The following is a 16,675-nucleotide window of genomic DNA, read 5'->3' as shown; positions in this document are numbered from 1 at the left end:
AAAAAGGCCAGTTTAGTAAATGTGCCGCAATTTATTTTTTTATTATATTTGCTGTAATCACTACACAATGACACCATCTGTGAATCTTTTGCTTTTTGCTTCTAATCCTGATTTTATTAATCATTTACCAGCAATTGAAAAACAAAATGTCATGTTCCGTACAAGTGAGGAGGGAGCAGAGTTGCTGGCATTGCACAATAACTGTCAGTGGAACGTAACTGGCTCGGATTTGTTATGGTGACAAAATTTCAAGCACATGAAACAAGCAGAAAGTAAATGAAATTATTGACAGGGGTGAAGTTGAGGTACATCCAGCCTTCCTTATCAGTGAAGTGAGGTTTCTCATTGCATCTACCACAGGGACCATCACTTGGTATGGTCAGGTGAGTCATTGACTGTAACTGATTGCTTATTGACTTCTTCCAGGTCACTTCCTGTATAAATGAGCTGTAGTGAGATTTCTCTCGACAGTAAACAGACACATCATGGCTCTGAAACCAGATTCCTGTGTAAGGCTAAATGATGGGCATCTGATGCCAGTGGTGGGATTTGGTACCTATGCTCCACAGGAGGTGAGTGTCTTATATAGACTGGCTGATTTGTGGAAATATGACCCTGTTTATGGGGCACTCTCTTGGTGACCTTGTTTATTTCTTGGCTGGTAATGTTATAGACAACATTCTCTGGTTGGCATATAGTAGAGAAACACTGGTTTGAACTGTTTATAGGGCAATGTGTGTGGTACAATTTAGGTGGACACTCCCTAACGGACACAATTTTTAGGGTATTCAGTATCTGGTACTGTGAACAAGCTGTTCTCTGGTTGCCACTGTTAATAGGGCATATTCTAGGGCACTTAAGTTTGTACTGTGTATGGAAATACTCTCTGGCTGGTACTGTTTAAGGTCGCACTCTGAATTTGGCACTGTTGAGTACTTTATTAGGAATTCCATGGTAGGTACGTTCCATGTAAGTGTGGGTTCACATCACGTTTTTGCCATCCGTTGGGAAAAAAATTATACAAAAGTATAGCACACCGCGATTTTGTATCCTGCAGAGTCTGGTAAAAAAATGTATTCGTTACCGTATACGTTTATTTTTTACTATTAAACTCTATGGTAAACAAATATCACTGTATGGCATCAGACTGAGGTAAAAGAAAATACCGCAGCACTCTCTGTCTTTAGTTGTATATGGTTTATTTACCGACCGTGCGTCGTTTCGACTTCACAAAGTCTTTTTCAAGCATTGAATGTGCAGTCGAAACGTTGCACGATTGGTGACAGAGAGTGCTGCGGTAATTATTTTCTTTTTGGATTATTGGGGGCCCGTCGGGCCTGGACCTAACACTGCTGGCACCGCCACCATTGGGACAGATATTTGAATACATCCAGTGAGTAGTGCTGTTTTCCTCTCTAAATAATCAGTCTGAGGTATCCGTTAAAGCAACGGTCCCCAACTGCCAGGCCAGGACAGGGCCCTGGAAGATTGTTTGCCATGCCGCGGCAAAATGGCCCATCGCTAGGGTTGCCACCCGTACGGGATTTGTAATCCTGTGCCCGGGTACAAGCCTTTCTCAGACCCGGACACAGGATTAATTTCAAACTGCAGTGCAGACTGTCTGACTTGCTAGCTCACGGTCCTGACAGCTGGCGGTGAGTGAGTGGACGGCACTCCTGGACCGGCTCGAACCTGAAGAGGACGAGGCTGCCAGTCAGGATGGATTGGAAGCCGAAGAGCTGGGGGCTGCGGGTGGTCAGGAGCAGGAGCACAAAGACGCTGCTGAAGGAGAGCAGCAAACCCTCGCCCCACAGCATGGCGGCCGCGCCAGGACAGCGCTGCTCTTACTCCCAGATCAGGCCGGATAACAATGAAACGAGCCGCGGGCCTGCGCTCCTCCCGTCCCCGACTCTTCTTCTGCGCTCCTTTCCTATCATGACGCCTCCCCTCTTCCCCAATCTCCGTTACTAGGCCCAGGAAAGCTGCCGGACTCTCACACAACACTTTACAGTCAGTGTGCCAGCCCCGAGTGACGGTTCCCGGGGGATGAGGGCCACATTACTCTGGGGGTTATATAACTGGGGATTACTAATGGGGGCATTATTCTTAATGGGTGACACTGATGGGGGCATTACTCTTACTGGGGGGCACTAATAGGGGGCATTATTCATTCTGGGGCGCACTAATAGGGCCATTACTCTTACTGGGGCACAATAATGGGGCATTACTATTACTGAGGGCGCTAACGGGGGCTTTAATATTCCTGAGGAGCCACAGTATGAAAGCGACTTCACACCTGTGTTAAGCCACGCCCCCCAAACCACACAACCCTTTAGGGTGTGGCCTTACTTGGTATTTTGTTGACATCGCGATTGCGCCAAAGTAATAGCAAATTACGTATCTGCAGCAGCAGCGCTTCACTTACAGCTACCTGCTGCAGACTCTAACAGCCGGGTTGGTCCCACCCCCATCAGCGCCGCAGTGGAAGAGAGGAGAGGAGGGCCCATCCCCACCAGCGCCAATGTGCCCGCCCCGTCTTCTCAGTGCCAGCACAGCTTCAGCAGGGTCTGTGGGGGGCTGCAGATTAGAAATGTCATTGTGGCAACTAAGAAAGCAGCAAGAAGGAGGACTAGCAGCAGCCAAAGCTCCATCAATAGTAAATTTTAATGAATGTTGAGGGGCAGCAGGGCAGGGTATTGGGATGTGTGAGTGAGAGGCACTCAGAGCAGCAGAGAGACTGGCTCTAATTGGCTCTAATCAGGGGCGTAGCTATAGGGGGTGCAGAGGTAGCAGTCGCTACTGGGCCCAGGAGCCTCTGGGGGCCCAAAGACCCTTGTGCCACATAAGACACTGGCATTATAGAAAGTGCATACTGGTCAATTTACACCTCTGGCTGGAGGGAAGGGGTTAGGTTAAGAATTTGGCATGAGGAGGTGCCCTTTCAATGTTTCCCTCAGGCAGCAGGAAGGCTATGTGCTCCCCTGCCCCTTGCCAACAAGCACTGAGGGACGGGGGCCCAAGTTGAACTCTTCCACCAGGGCCCATGAGCTTTTAGCTACGCCCCTGGCTCTAATCGTACTGAAATGGCTGCTGCTGGCCTCAGTTTCTCTCTCTGCCTGCTCTGCCTCTTTTTTCACAGGTGCCCAGCCCAGCACAAAGTGTGTTTGACCCTCAAAATGGTGTATTATATTAACTTCTTCAGGACACAGGGCGTACGGGTACGTCCTGTGTATTTCCGATCGCCGCCTGGCGGGCAGTGATTGGAACCTGGTGCCTGCTCAAATCATTGAGCAGGCACCTTGGCTAAATGCGCAGTGGGGTCAATTCAGACCTGCGGTTTGTGGCAGCGATCGGCGGTGGCAGCGATCGGCGGTGCCATCGGGTCCCCATGCGGCTGTAGGGGGGACCCAATGGCATGGAAGGCAGCACGATGCCTAAGGAAGGTATCGCGCTGCCTTCCGGTGATGAGCCTGTAAGATCCAGCCCTCTGGATCTCGCAGGCCGGAAGCTGTATGAGTAATACACACAGTATTACTCATACAGCCAATGCATTCCAATACAGAAGTATTGGAATGCATTGTAAAGGATTAGACCCCCAAAAGTTCAAGTCCCAAAGTGGGACAAAAAATAAAGTGAAAAAAAAGTTGAAAAAAAAAGTCCCCCCCCAAAAAAAAATTAAAAGTCTTAAGCAAAAATAAACAAAAACGTAATTTTCCCCAAATAAAGTAAAAAAAAATTTTTTTTCAATATAGGGGGGGGGGGGAGTATATATATTAGGTATCGCTGCGTCCGTATCGACCGGCTCTATAAATATATGACATGACCTAACCCCTCAGATGAACACCGTAAAAAATAAAAACTGTGCTAAATAAACAATTTTTTGTCACCTTACATCACAAAAAGTGTAATAGCAAGCGATCAAAAAGTCATATGCACCCCAAAATAGTGCTAATCAAACCGTAATCTTATCCCGCAAAAAATGAGACCCTACCTAAGATAATCGCCCAAAAACTGAAAAAACTATGGTTCTCAGAATATGGAGACACAAAAACATGATTTTTTTTGTTTAAAAAATATTATTGTGTAAAACTTACATAAATAAATAAAAAAGTATACATATTAGGTATAGCCCCGTCCGTATCGACTGGCTCTATAAAAATATCAAATGACCTAACCCATCAGATGAACACCGTAAAAAACCACAGACGGTGTTCAGAGCACAGAGCACTGAGATTAACGGATTAAACCGCAGACAGCAAAAATGTGGTCAGATTCTGGGTAATATTTATATATATTTTTTTCACTTTTTCCCAATGTATGGCTCTGAAAACCACAGACGGTGTTTAAATGCAGAGCACTGAGATTAACAGATTAAACCGCAGACTGGAAAAATGTGGTCGGATTCTGGGAAATATATGTAAATTATAAAAAAAAATTCACTTTCAAATTGCTGCCATTGCAACACACACAATAGTACTTAAAATTACTTTTGGGTCTTTGAAACTTCTTTAAAATGAGTAATTTGCTATCAAATTCTCCCTACACTTTCTGTCCCTTTCTAACAGCAGCTCTCCCTGACTCACAATGAGCCGAACCCACAATGACACGTTCTGGCCAGCCAATCACTGTAATGCCAGTAGAAAACATGGCTACTGGCATTACAGTGATGGCAATATGTACCTGCACTTTAATTGGCTGCTTAGCAGGAGCCAAACGTGCGGGGAGGAGACTCGAGCATGGCGCTCAAGCACATGTGGTACTCGGCCAAGTACCGCCATGTCCGAGAATAGCGATGCTCAAGTCGAACAGGTATTCGGCCGAGCATGCTCACTCATTACTAATTGTAAAGTCCCAGAGTGGGACAAAAAATAAAGTGAAAAAAGTGAAAAAATTAAGTTTTACAAAAAAATTAAGTATAAAAAATGTAAAAGCGTCTTTTTCCTAAAATAAAGTAATTTTTTTTTTTTTTACACTTGGAGAAAACCAGAAAAGAAGACATATTAGGTATTGCCACATCCGTATCGACCAGCTCTATAAAAATATCACATGACCTAAACTGCGGCTCTCCAGCTGGTGTAAAACTACAAATCCCATCATGCCCTTGCTGTAGGCCCCTCAGGTGAACACCGTAAAAAATAAAAAATAAAAACTGTGCTAAAAAAAACATTTTTTGTTACCTTACATCACTAAAAGTGCAACACCAAGCGATCAAAGAGGCGTATGCCCCCCAAAATAGTACCAATCTAACTGTCACCTCATCCCGTAAAAAATTTGCCCCTACCTAAGACAATCTCCCCCCCAAAAAATAATACTATGGCTCTCAGAATATGGCGACACTAAAACAGGATATTTTTTTTCATTTCAAAAATGCTTTTATTGTGTTAAATGTAAAAAAAATAAAAAAGTAGACCTATATATATATATATATATATATATATATATATACAGTACAGACCAAAAGTTTGGACACACCTTCTCATTCAAAGATTGTAGATTCCAAATTGTAGATTCACACTGAAGGCATCAAAACTATGAATTAACACATGTGGAATTATATACATAACAAAAAAGTGTGAAACAACTGAAAATATGTCATATTCTAGGTTCTTCAAAGTAGCCACCTTTTGCTTTGATTACTGCTTTGCACACTCTTGGCATTCTCTTGATGAGCTTCAAGAGGTAGTCACCTGAAATGGTCTTCCAACAGTCTTCATGTTCAAATAGCCCTTACACAGCCTGGAGGTGTGTTTGGGGTCATTGTCCTGTTGAAAAATAAATGATGTTCCAACTAAACGCAAACCGGATGGAATAGCATGCCGCTGCAAGATGCTGTGGTATCCATGCTGGTTCAGTATGCCTTCAATTTTGAATAAACCTCCAACAGTGTCACCAGCATAGCACCCCCACACCATCACACCTCCTCCTCCATGCTTCACAGTGGGAACCAGGCATGTAGAGTCCATCCGTTCACTTTTTCTACGTCGCACAAAGACACGGTGGTTGGAACCAAAGATCTCAAATTTGGACTCATTAGACCAAAGCACAAATTTCCACTCGTCTAATGTCCATTCCTTGTGTTCTTTAGCCCAAACAAGTCTCTTCTGCTTGTTGCCTGTCCTTAGCAGTGGTTTCCTAGCAGATATTCTACCATGAAGGCCTGATTCACACAGTCTCCTCTTAACAGTTGTTCTAGAGATGTGTCTGCTGCTAGAACTCTGTGTGGCATTGACCTGGTCTCTAATCTGAGCTGCTGTTAACCTGCGATTTCTGAGGCTGGTGACTCGGATGAACTTATCCTCCGCAGCAGAGGTGACTCTTGGTCTTCCTTTCCTGGGGCGGTCCGCATGTGAGTCAGTTTCTTTGTAGCGCTTGATGGTTTTTGCGACTGCACTTGGGGACACTTTCAAAGTTTTCCCAATTTTTCGGACTGACTGACCTTCATTTCTTAAAGTAGTGATGGCCACTCGTTTTTTATTTACTTATCTGCTTTTTTCTTGCCATAATCCAAATTCTAGTCTATTCAGTAGGACTATCAGCTGTGTATCCACCTGACTTCTCCACAAGGCAACTGATGGTCCCAACCCCATTTATAAGGCAAGAAATCCCACTTATTAAACCTGACAGGGCACACCTGTGAAGTGAAAACCATTTCAGGTGACTACCTTTTGAAGCTCAACAAGAGAATGCCAAGAGTGTGCAAAGCAGTAATCAAAGCAAAAGGTGGCTACTTTGAAGAACCTAGAATATGACATATTTTCAGTTGTTTCACAATTTTTTGTTATGTATATAATTCTACATGTGTTAATTCATAGTTTTGATGCCTTCAGTGTGAATCTACAATTTTCATAGTCATGAAAATAAAGAAAACTCTTTGAATGAGAAGGTGTGTCCAAACCTTTGGTCTGTACTGTATATATATATATATATATATATATATATATATATATTAGGTATCGCCACATCCGTAACAACCTGCTCTATAAAAATACCACATGACCTAACCCCTCAGGTGAACACCAAAAAAAAAAGAAAGAAAAAGTGTGTTAAAAAAAGCCAAAGTCACCTTACATTACAAAAAGTGTAATACCAAGCAATCAAAAAGTCATATGCACCCTAAAATAGTACCAATCAAACAGTCATCTCATACTGAAAAAAATTAGCCTCTACATAAGACATTGTGCTGTTAAATAAAACAAACACTATGGCTTTAAAAAAAAAATGCTTTATTATGTAAAACTGAAACAAACAACCAGAAAAAGTAGTATATTTGGTATTGTCGCGTCCGTAACAACCTGCTCTATAAAAATACCATGTGATCTAACCTGTCAGATGAACATTGTAAATAACAAAAAATAAAAACTGTGCCAAAACAGCTATTTTTTTGCTACCTTGCTTCGCAAAAAGTGTATTATAGAGCAACCAAAAATCATATGTACACTAAAATAGTACCAACAAAACTGACACCTTATCCCGTAGTTTTCAAAATGGGGTTATTTTTTGGGAGTTTCTACTTTAGGGGTGCATCAGGGGAGTCTTCAAATGTGACATGGCAACTTAAAATTATCCCCGTAAAATCTGCCCTCCAAAAACCATATGGCGTTGCTTTCCTTCTGCACCCCGCCGTGTGCCTGTACAGCAGTTTACGACCACATATGGGGTGTTTCTGTAAACTACAGAATCAGGGCAATAAATATTGAGTTTTGTTTGGCTGTTAAACCTTGCTTTGTTAAATCAGTTTTGAATACCTTGAGGGGTGTAGTTTCTAAAATGGGTCATTTTGGGTGGTTTCTATTATGTAAGCCTCACAAAAGTGACTTCAGACCTGATCTGGTTCTATTTGGAAAGTTTCAAATTTTTTCAATTTTTTTCTAAATAAAAATGAAAAATATTGACTGAAATTTACCACTATCTTAAAGTACAATGTGTCATGAGAAAACAATCTCAGAATGGCTTGAATAAGTAAAAGCGTTTTAAAGTTATTACCACATAAAGTGACACATGTCAGATTTGCAAAAATCGGCCTGGGATTTAAGGTGAAAAGTGGCTAGGTAGTGAAGGGGTTAAGACTGTATACCTCTATCTTGTTTAGACATGTTCTGCAACTTGCTGCCAAGTAAAGAAATCTGGAATTACTTGTTCAACTGCATGTGACTCTTCTGCACTCTAAGGGCTCATGCACACAATACAAGGGGCACCAGTCGTGTGCACAACGCATCACAGATGCGGACCCATTTACATGAATGGGTCCGCAAACCCAGAGATGCAGTGCGGAAGTATGGATCGGAACCCCACAGAAACACTATGGAGTGTTTTCGTGGTGTTTCTGGCCGTGCCTCTGCACCGCAAAAAAGAAGTGCACTACTTTTTTGTGGTGCGGTTCGCGGATGCCATTCAAGTGAATAGGCGCGCGATCTGCATACGGCTGCCCCGCGGTTGGTGCCCGTGCATTGCTGTCCGGAGCACGGGCCTGGCCAGCACACGGTCGTGTGTATGAGCCCTAACACCAAAGGTATCATAGCTTCGTCCAGCCAGGAGACTCTTACACAGGGTGGTTCGAATGGGAACTACTTTCACCTTAATTGCAAGTTCAATCCCCTTACCACTGCACCAACCCTAGGAATGATGGAAGTTTGGAGCTGCAAACCATTGGTAGGAACAGGTAGAGGGAAGGTCTGCAGCATTTAAGGTAAACCTATACCCAGGGATGCACCTAGCCTTTCTACTGCCTGAGGTGAAACTGAAACAGCGCCCCCCCCCCCTCCCTTCCAATGCCAATTTCTTAACATAACCCCTTTGCCACAATGACAGCGCTTATTGCCCATGGATCTTCCGCTGCCCCTACCTGGTGCTGCCTGTGGCGATCGCCTCACCAGGCCTCATTGGTGGTGCACCCCTGCCTATACCACTGTAACAATGAAACCAGACTGATGGACAAAAGATATTCCTGAGAACATGTTAACAAAGAAGGATCTTTCGTCCGACTATCAGACATTGATAACTTTTCAGACAATAATGGCCTTTTATTGGTTCTACTAAAATGATCATTCTTTGTTGAATTTCACCTGAAAAACGATTGCTTTGGTTGCAATTATTCGTTTTGAGGTTTTAGATTTAGACCAATGTGCAGTGTCATCTTTACTCTTCTCTTAGGACAGATGTCTCATATACAGAAGCCCTGATTTATCATACCTTCACTCCAGAGTTCTGGCATCAAAAAGCCCAAAATAGGGCTTTTGTGACTTTTTTGCACATGCTTGCGCAATTTTTTTTGCAATTGCGCAAAAATTCGCGACTTTTTACACTCACTTGCGCAAAATTTTGAGCCTTTTTGCATGTGTACACCACTCACTCCAGTTTTGTAATATGGATGGGAAAGTGGGTGTGGTTAGCTATGTTAATGAGTTTCACTCCAGATTTATCATTAAGACTTTTTTTAAAAGTCGGAAATAAGTTGAAATCTCACTCCAGGAGCACGGTGGAGTAGGAAAATTGGAGTGGCTTCTCTACACAGAAGTGTTAGGTTTAAGGACAAGCCAAATTTATCAAACAACATGTGACATTTGATAAATGTGGCACAAAGTACTCCAACACAGACTGAAGCAAAACTGACTTCAAATATCCTAATGATAAATTACCCCGAGAGTCTTTAAATATGGATATCCCTGCTCCGGGAAGAGTAAATCAGGCACATTTACGGTACATGCGCCAATGTTGCAGGCAATTATTGGGAAGGGCCTGTCCCTTCCCATTAACTGCCTGCTCATGAGTGGAGGAAAGTGCTGCATTTTCATGCGGCAGTCACCTACACTGTATTGGGACTAGTGCTATCACCTGTTTTCATAAAAATTCATTGTTCCTGGGCAGCAGATTCCTGTGATCTGGTGCCCAGAAATGACGATTTAATGCGCTCCATGAAAAAAAGTCCATTATCATTGTAATAAAAATAAAAGACAACAGAAAGGCAGCTTGACTGCAGTCTGCCACCTCACTGATGCCTTACACAGCACTACCTAGTGGCATTTGCCACTCAACTTACCACCAGTCTGACCAACTGGGACCTGCAGTCTTTGTTACACCCAACAGCATTTCTTCCATTCCTTGCTCATCCATATGCTGTGTCCCTCTGCAAATATGAATGTATTGTATTGAGATAGCAGTGGGTCCCCAGGTACTGTAGCTAGGCAGGGCTGACAGACCCTCTTCTTCAGCAGGAAGTGATGTCAGCCTGATGCAGACAGTGGGGCAGATTTATCGTAGCCCGGCGGCATAGGCCCAGCTATGATAACCAGGTAAACTGCAAGATGCTCCACCTGATTTATGATGAGGAGTACACCACATCATAAAATAGGCACAGTATCTGGCAGTCCATGCACCTGAACTGAAATCTTTCTTTATGGTGGCCAGACATCCGGTTTTAGGCCGGACAGTCCGGTTTTCAGGCTCCCTGTCTTCCGTCCGGCGCATTAAAATGATAAATTTGGCTCCCTGAGGTTGAAAGCAGCTGAAGAGCAGAGCTGTGCAAAGGGACAGCATGTATCAGCCCTTCAGAGAAGAAGTTACTGCATTCTACAGGGAGTGTAACAGTAGGAAGTCTTTGTCATAGACAGCAGCGCTGAACAAGAAGAGAGAAGGGAGAAGGCACATGTGCACTGCGTGTCGGAAGTAGGACCCATGCCGACCCGATATCTGATATTGATGACCTATCCCGAGGATACAGTAAGTCATCAACAGTAAAAATCCGAAGAACCCCTTTAACCCACTGCCTCCAATACATAGTCTTGGGAATTGCATATACCAACTGTAAACATGTTTAACATGTCCAATGCCTGTGTAAATTATCTATTGAATTGCTTCAGTAAAGTACAGGCAACTTGTTGCATCATTGTACCGTACTGCACTACCATTTGCATCATCATTTGATTGCACAGCCTCAGGGAGGGGGGGGGGGGAGAGTATTCTCTGTGACTACTACACCTCCCATCTGCACTACTACTCCCACCTTCTTGATTGTTGTACGTCTTCTGCCCCTCTCACATTGTTTGCAGATGCTGGCCCAGCTCACTCCCAGACACTCTCTGACATCTCTGCTGCCTCTTTGCAGCATCCTCTACATATGGCTGTGGCAGGCAAGATGGCAGCAGTTGGCACACTATTATTGGTCATCTCTGAAATCAGCAGCCCTTTACCACTACTTGGGAGGTCTCTCTCCCAAGCACACATGTTCTAGCTCCAGCCCAGAACCCCAGAGAGGAGGTGCATGCACCGCACAGGCACACGTCCGAGCCCCTTGGGTGACAAAAACTGGTCCCTTTATGAGCAGTACAGTTCACTGCCTTGAGGACCTAAACAGCTTTTTTTCATATGACAAAAGCTCCTGACAGGGGTCAACGACATGGTTTTGTGTATGGGGGCTCTCTATCTGGCATTAGTGACATGTTTTTATGTGGGGGCACTTTACCTTCTTTACTGCGTGCCTTTGCCATTGCATATGGACATACTCTGAACTCTAGCAGTCGTTATTGGGGAGTGATCAGCATTTCAAGGCGACCTTTATCGCTGTGTGGGTTAATGCTTTGCCACTGATACATTGGAGGTTGTGGGTTCGAATCCCAGACACATCAGGAGACAGTAAGATTAGATCACATTACCGAGGGGGCCTGGTCAGCTGCTGCTGTGAAGGGGCCCTGAACATGATATTTAACTAACTTGAAAATAAACTGTCACACACGCTGCCGGGGCGCCGGTAGTTACGCCACTGTGTGTAAAAACCAAAAAATAATAATCAACAGAAGGCCCCCCCAGTGGCCCCATACCCACTGCTATGGTTGCTATGGCGATCCCTACGCCACTGGCCCCGACACCCAGACAGAGGAGAGAAGTCCCATAGCAGAGAATCAGGCTTCGTGTCACCCACCACTGTCAGATATTTTTAGGCCCCGGCACCCAGAGAGGAGAGGTTCATTCGGAGAGGTTCATTCAACTTTGGGTTGCCCCGCAATATAATGGTAAAATTAAAAAAAGAGGATTGAATGAGGAAGTGCCCTGGTGTACAAGAATATATGGTTAAGGAGAGGTAGTTATAAATGTCTAATCTGCACAAGGGATGGACAGGTCCTGTGGGATCCATGCCTGGTTCATTTTTATGAACGTCAGTTTGTCCACATTGGCTGTAGACAGGCGGCTGCGTTTGTCTGTAATGACGCCCCCTGCCTTGCTAAATACACGTCCAGACAAAACGCTGGCCGCCGGACAGGCCAGCACCTCCAAAGCATAAAAGGCTAGCTCTGGCCACGTGGACAATTTGGAGACCCAGAAATTGAATTGGGCCGAACCATCAGTCAGTACGTGGAGGGGTGTGCACACGTACTGTTTCACCATGTTAGTGAAATGTTGTGTCCTGCTAACACGTTCTGTATCAGGTGGTGGTGCTGTTCGCTGTGGCGTGGTGACAAAACTTTTCCACATCTCTGCCATGCTAACCCTGCCCCCAGAGGAGCAGGTCTTAACACAGCTGCGTTGGCGACCTCTTGCTCCTCCTCTGCCTTCGCCTTGGGCTTCCACTTGTTCCCCTGTGACATTTGGGAATGCTCTCAGTAGCGCGTCTACCAACGTGCGCTTGTACTCGCGCATCTTCCTATCACGCTCCAGTGCAGGAAGTAAGGTGGGCACATTGTCTTAGTACCAGGGATCCAGCAGGGTGGCAACCCAGTAGTCCGCACACATTAAAATGTGGGCAACTCTGCTGTCGTTGCGCAGGCACTGTAGCATGTAGTTGCTCATGTGTGCCAGGCTGTCCAGAGGTAAGGACAAGCTGTCCTCTGTGGGATGTGTATCGTCATCATCCTCGGTTTCCCCCCAACCACCCACCAGTGATGGGCCCGAGCTGCGTTGGGTGCCACCCCGCTTTGAACATGCTTCATCCTCATTCTCCTCCACCTCCTCCTCATCCTCGTCCTCCTCGTACTCCAGTAGTGGGCCCTGGCTGGCCACATTTGTACCTGGTCTCTGCTGTTGCAAAAAAACTCCCTCTGAGTTACTGCTAAGAGACTGGCCTGAAAGTGCTAAAAATGACCCCTCTTCCTCCTCCTCCTGGGCCACCTCCTCTTCCATCATCGCCCTAAGTGTTTTCTGAAGGAGACATAGAAGTGGTATTGTAACGCTGATAACGGCGTCATCGCCACTGGCCATGTTGGTGGAGTACTCGAAACAGCGCAACAGGGCACACAGGTCTCGCATGGAGGCCCAGTCATTGGTGGTGAAGTGGTGCTGTTCCGCAGTGCGAGCTGCAGATGAAACTCCACTATGGCCTGCTGCTGCTCGCACATTCTGTTCAGCATGTGCAAGGTGGAGTTCCACCTGGTGGGCACGTCGCATATGAGGCGGTGAGCGGGAAGGCCGAAGTTACGCTGTAGCGCAGACAGGCGAGCAGCGGCAGGATGTGAACGCAGGAAGCGCGCACAGATGGCCCGCACTTTATGCAGCAGCTCTGACATGTAGGGGTAGTTGTGAATGAACTTCTGCACCACCAAATTCAGCACATGCGCCAGGCAAGGGATGTGCGTCAAACCGGCTAGTCCCAGAGCTGCGACGAGATTTCGTCCATTATCGCACACCACCAGGCCGGGCTTGAGGCTCACCGGCAGCAACCACTCGTCGGTCTGTTGTTCAATACCCCGCCACAACTCCTGCGCGGTGTGGGGCCTGTCCACCAAACATATGAGTTTCAAAATGGCCTGCTGAAGTTGGTGGTGAAGGTGTGTGGCTGATTGGATGAGCAGGTGGAAGAAGAGGAGGAGGAAGCCGAGTAGGAGGAGGAGGCAAAGAATGTTGCTCTGCGATCCTTGGCAGCAGAAGGACGTGTGCCAAAGAACTCTCCGCCTGGGGCCCAGCCGCCACTACATTTACCCAGTGTGCAGTTAGGGAGATATAGCATCCCTGGCCGTGCTTACTGGTCCACGTATCTGTGGTTAGGTGGACCTTGCCACAGATGGCGTTGCGCAGTGCACACTTGATTTTATCGGATACTTGGTTGTGCAGGGAAGGCACAGCTCTCTTGGAGAAGTAGTGGCGGCTGGGAAAAACATACTGTGGGACAGCAAGCGACATGAGCTGTTTGAAGCTGTCTGTGTCCACCAGCCTGAATGACAGCATTTCATAGGCCAGTAGTTTAGAACTGCTGGCATTCAGAGCCAGGGATCGAGGGTGGCTAGGTGGGAATTTACTCTTTCTCTCAAATGTTTGTGAGATGGAGAGCTGAACGCTGCCGTGTGACATGGTGGAGATGCTTGGTGATGGAGGTGGTGGTGTTGGTGGTACATAACCCTGTTTGCTGGGCGGCAGGTGCCAACGTTCCTCCAGAGGCGGAGGAAGAGGCCGAGGCGGCAGCAGCAGAAGAGGTAGCAGGGGGAGCCTGAGTGAGTTCCTTGTTTTTAAGGTGTTTACTGCACTGCAGTTCATGCTTTGCATGCAGATGCCTGGTCATGCAGGTTGTGCTAAGCTTCACAAAGTTAATGCCTTGCTTCAGGCTCTGATGGCACAGCGTGCAAACCACTCTTGTCGTCAGCACATTGTTTGAAGAACTGCCACGCCAGGGAATTCCTTGAAGCTGCCTTTGGGGTGCTCGGTCCCAGGTGGCGGTGGCCAGTAGCAGGCGAACTCTCTTGGCGGCGGGTGTTCTGCTTTTGCCCCCTGCTCCCTCTTTTGCTACGCTGTTGCCTCGGTCTCACCACTGCCTCTTCCTCTGAACTCTGAAAGTCAGTGGCACGTCCTTCATTCCATTTGGGGTCTATGACCTCATCGTCCCCTGCATCGTCTTCCACCCAGTCTTCCTCCCTGACCTCCTGTTCAGTCTGCAGAAAGACGCAGCAGTTGGCACCTGTGTTTCGTCATCATCAGAGACGTGCTGAGGTGGTATTCCCATGTCCTCATCATCAGGAAACATAAGTGGTTGTGCATTCTTGCATGCGTCAGTGCATTCTATGTCTTTCACCACTGGGGAAGGGCTAGGTGGATGCCCTTGGGAAACCCTACCAGCAGAGTCTTCAAACAGCATAAGAGACTGCTGCATAACTTGAGGCTCAGACAGTTTCCCTGATAATCTTGGGGGTGATGTGACAGACTGATGGGCTTGGTTTTCAGGCACCATCTGTGTGCTTTCTGCAGAAGACTGGGTGGGAGATAATGTGAACGTGCTGGATCCACTGTTGGCCACCCAATTGACTAATGCCTGTACCTGCTCAGGCCTTACCATCCTTAGAACGGCATTGGGCCCCACCAAATATCGCTGTAAATTCTGGCGGCTACTCGGACCTGAGGTAGTTGGTTCACTAGGACGTGTGGCTGTGGCAGAACGGCCACGTCCTCTCCCAGCACCAGAGGGTCCACTAACACTACCACGACCATGTCCGCGTCCCTTACTAGATTTTTTCCTCATTGTTACCGTTCACCACAATAAGAAAAAAATTATTTAGCCCAATGTATTGAATTCAAATTCAGGCCTTTTTTTACAGGCACCTAACACTATCTGGCTATCTATTTAAGTACCGTATTACACTAATACAGGCACAGCAGTAACCACAGATTTAGCTGAATATAAATTGTAGGCCTAGTATTTTGGCCCTGGATGAAGAATTAGACTTGGAGATGCACGGTAGCATGTGAAGTTATTGAGGATGACCATATCAGCACTTTAATTTGCACCTTGAATGTAATATACCCTTTTACGGACAGAAATACACTATGTGAGATGCACAATAGTGCATGCAAATTTAAATTTCAGCAATTGTAATTTAACAGTTTGTGTAATATACCCTTTTACGGAACAAAAATACAATTGGAGATGCACGCTGAGTGTAATATACCCTTTTACGGACAGATTTAAACTTGGCCTGCAACAGCATAAACCACTGATTTAGGGTATTGCTATTTTGGGAATTGAATTTCAACCCAGAACAATCAGCACAAGACACAAAATGACCCCCGATCACCCCTGAAAAAAGTGACAGAAACACGCTCTGGGCAGCCTAAAAACACTGATCAATTAACTAGCAGAAGTTGAATGATTCACAGCTGTAGATCGATCACTTCATTAAGTGTTTTTGCCGAGTAAATCCCTGCCTAATCTCGCCCTAACAGCAGCTGCATCCTCTCCCTACACTGATCAGAGCAGAGTGACGTGCGGAGCTACGTGACTCCAGCTTAAATAGAGGCTGGGTCACATGCTACACTGGCCAATCACAGCCATGCCAATAGTAGGCATGGCTGTGATGGCCTCTTGGGGCAAGTAGTATGACACTTGTTGATTGGTTGCTTTGCAGCCTTTCAAAAAGCGCCAAGAAAGCGCCGAACACCGAACCCGAACCTGAACTTTTACGTTGAGGCCTCTCCCTGGGCCATGTGACATCAGCATACATTGATATAAATTTAAGAAATGGGGGGCACACCAATGAATGAGAAAATAATCCTGAGAGTGCAAAAGGGTGGTAAAAAGTAGTACAAAATACACCTGACCCAAGAGAGAGTCACAAGAACCACCCTATACATGCACATCCAACAATAACCAGGTAATAAAATATATGAAGTTTATTAAACACACCAACAAACACACATTTAAAATTGTATACAAAATGAACAGCGTGTCGGTGTAAGAATAAATATCACCGACACATACAGAGTC

General features: G+C 45.8%; 1 protein-coding gene across 6 annotated transcripts in view; it reads left to right on the top strand.

The window, feature by feature from the left end:
* The first annotated feature begins 175 nt into the window (after positions 1 to 175).
* Positions 176 to 16,675, top strand: part of LOC122928540 (aldo-keto reductase family 1 member C3-like) — a 78,225-nt gene continuing 61,725 nt past the window's right edge. For 3 of the 6 annotated variants that reach the window (XR_006387892.1, XM_044281470.1, XM_044281474.1), the window contains exons 1-2: positions 176 to 305; positions 427 to 572. Coding sequence is in view for 3 of the 6 variants with exons in the window: in XM_044281470.1 (XP_044137405.1) it covers positions 486 to 572 (87 nt within the window). In the remaining 3 variants the exon portion in view is untranslated. Of the gene's footprint in view, positions 384 to 426; positions 573 to 16,675 lie in introns of those variants that run through there. The other 3 variants (XM_044281471.1, XM_044281472.1, XM_044281473.1) reach the window with 3 other exon arrangements.

Source organism: Bufo gargarizans, chromosome 2 (genome assembly GCF_014858855.1).
Source record: "Bufo gargarizans isolate SCDJY-AF-19 chromosome 2, ASM1485885v1, whole genome shotgun sequence".
NCBI lineage: Eukaryota > Metazoa > Chordata > Amphibia > Anura > Bufonidae > Bufo > Bufo gargarizans.
The sequence above is the reverse complement of the archived record's forward strand: the minus strand, read 5'-3'. Positions and strand labels throughout refer to the sequence as shown.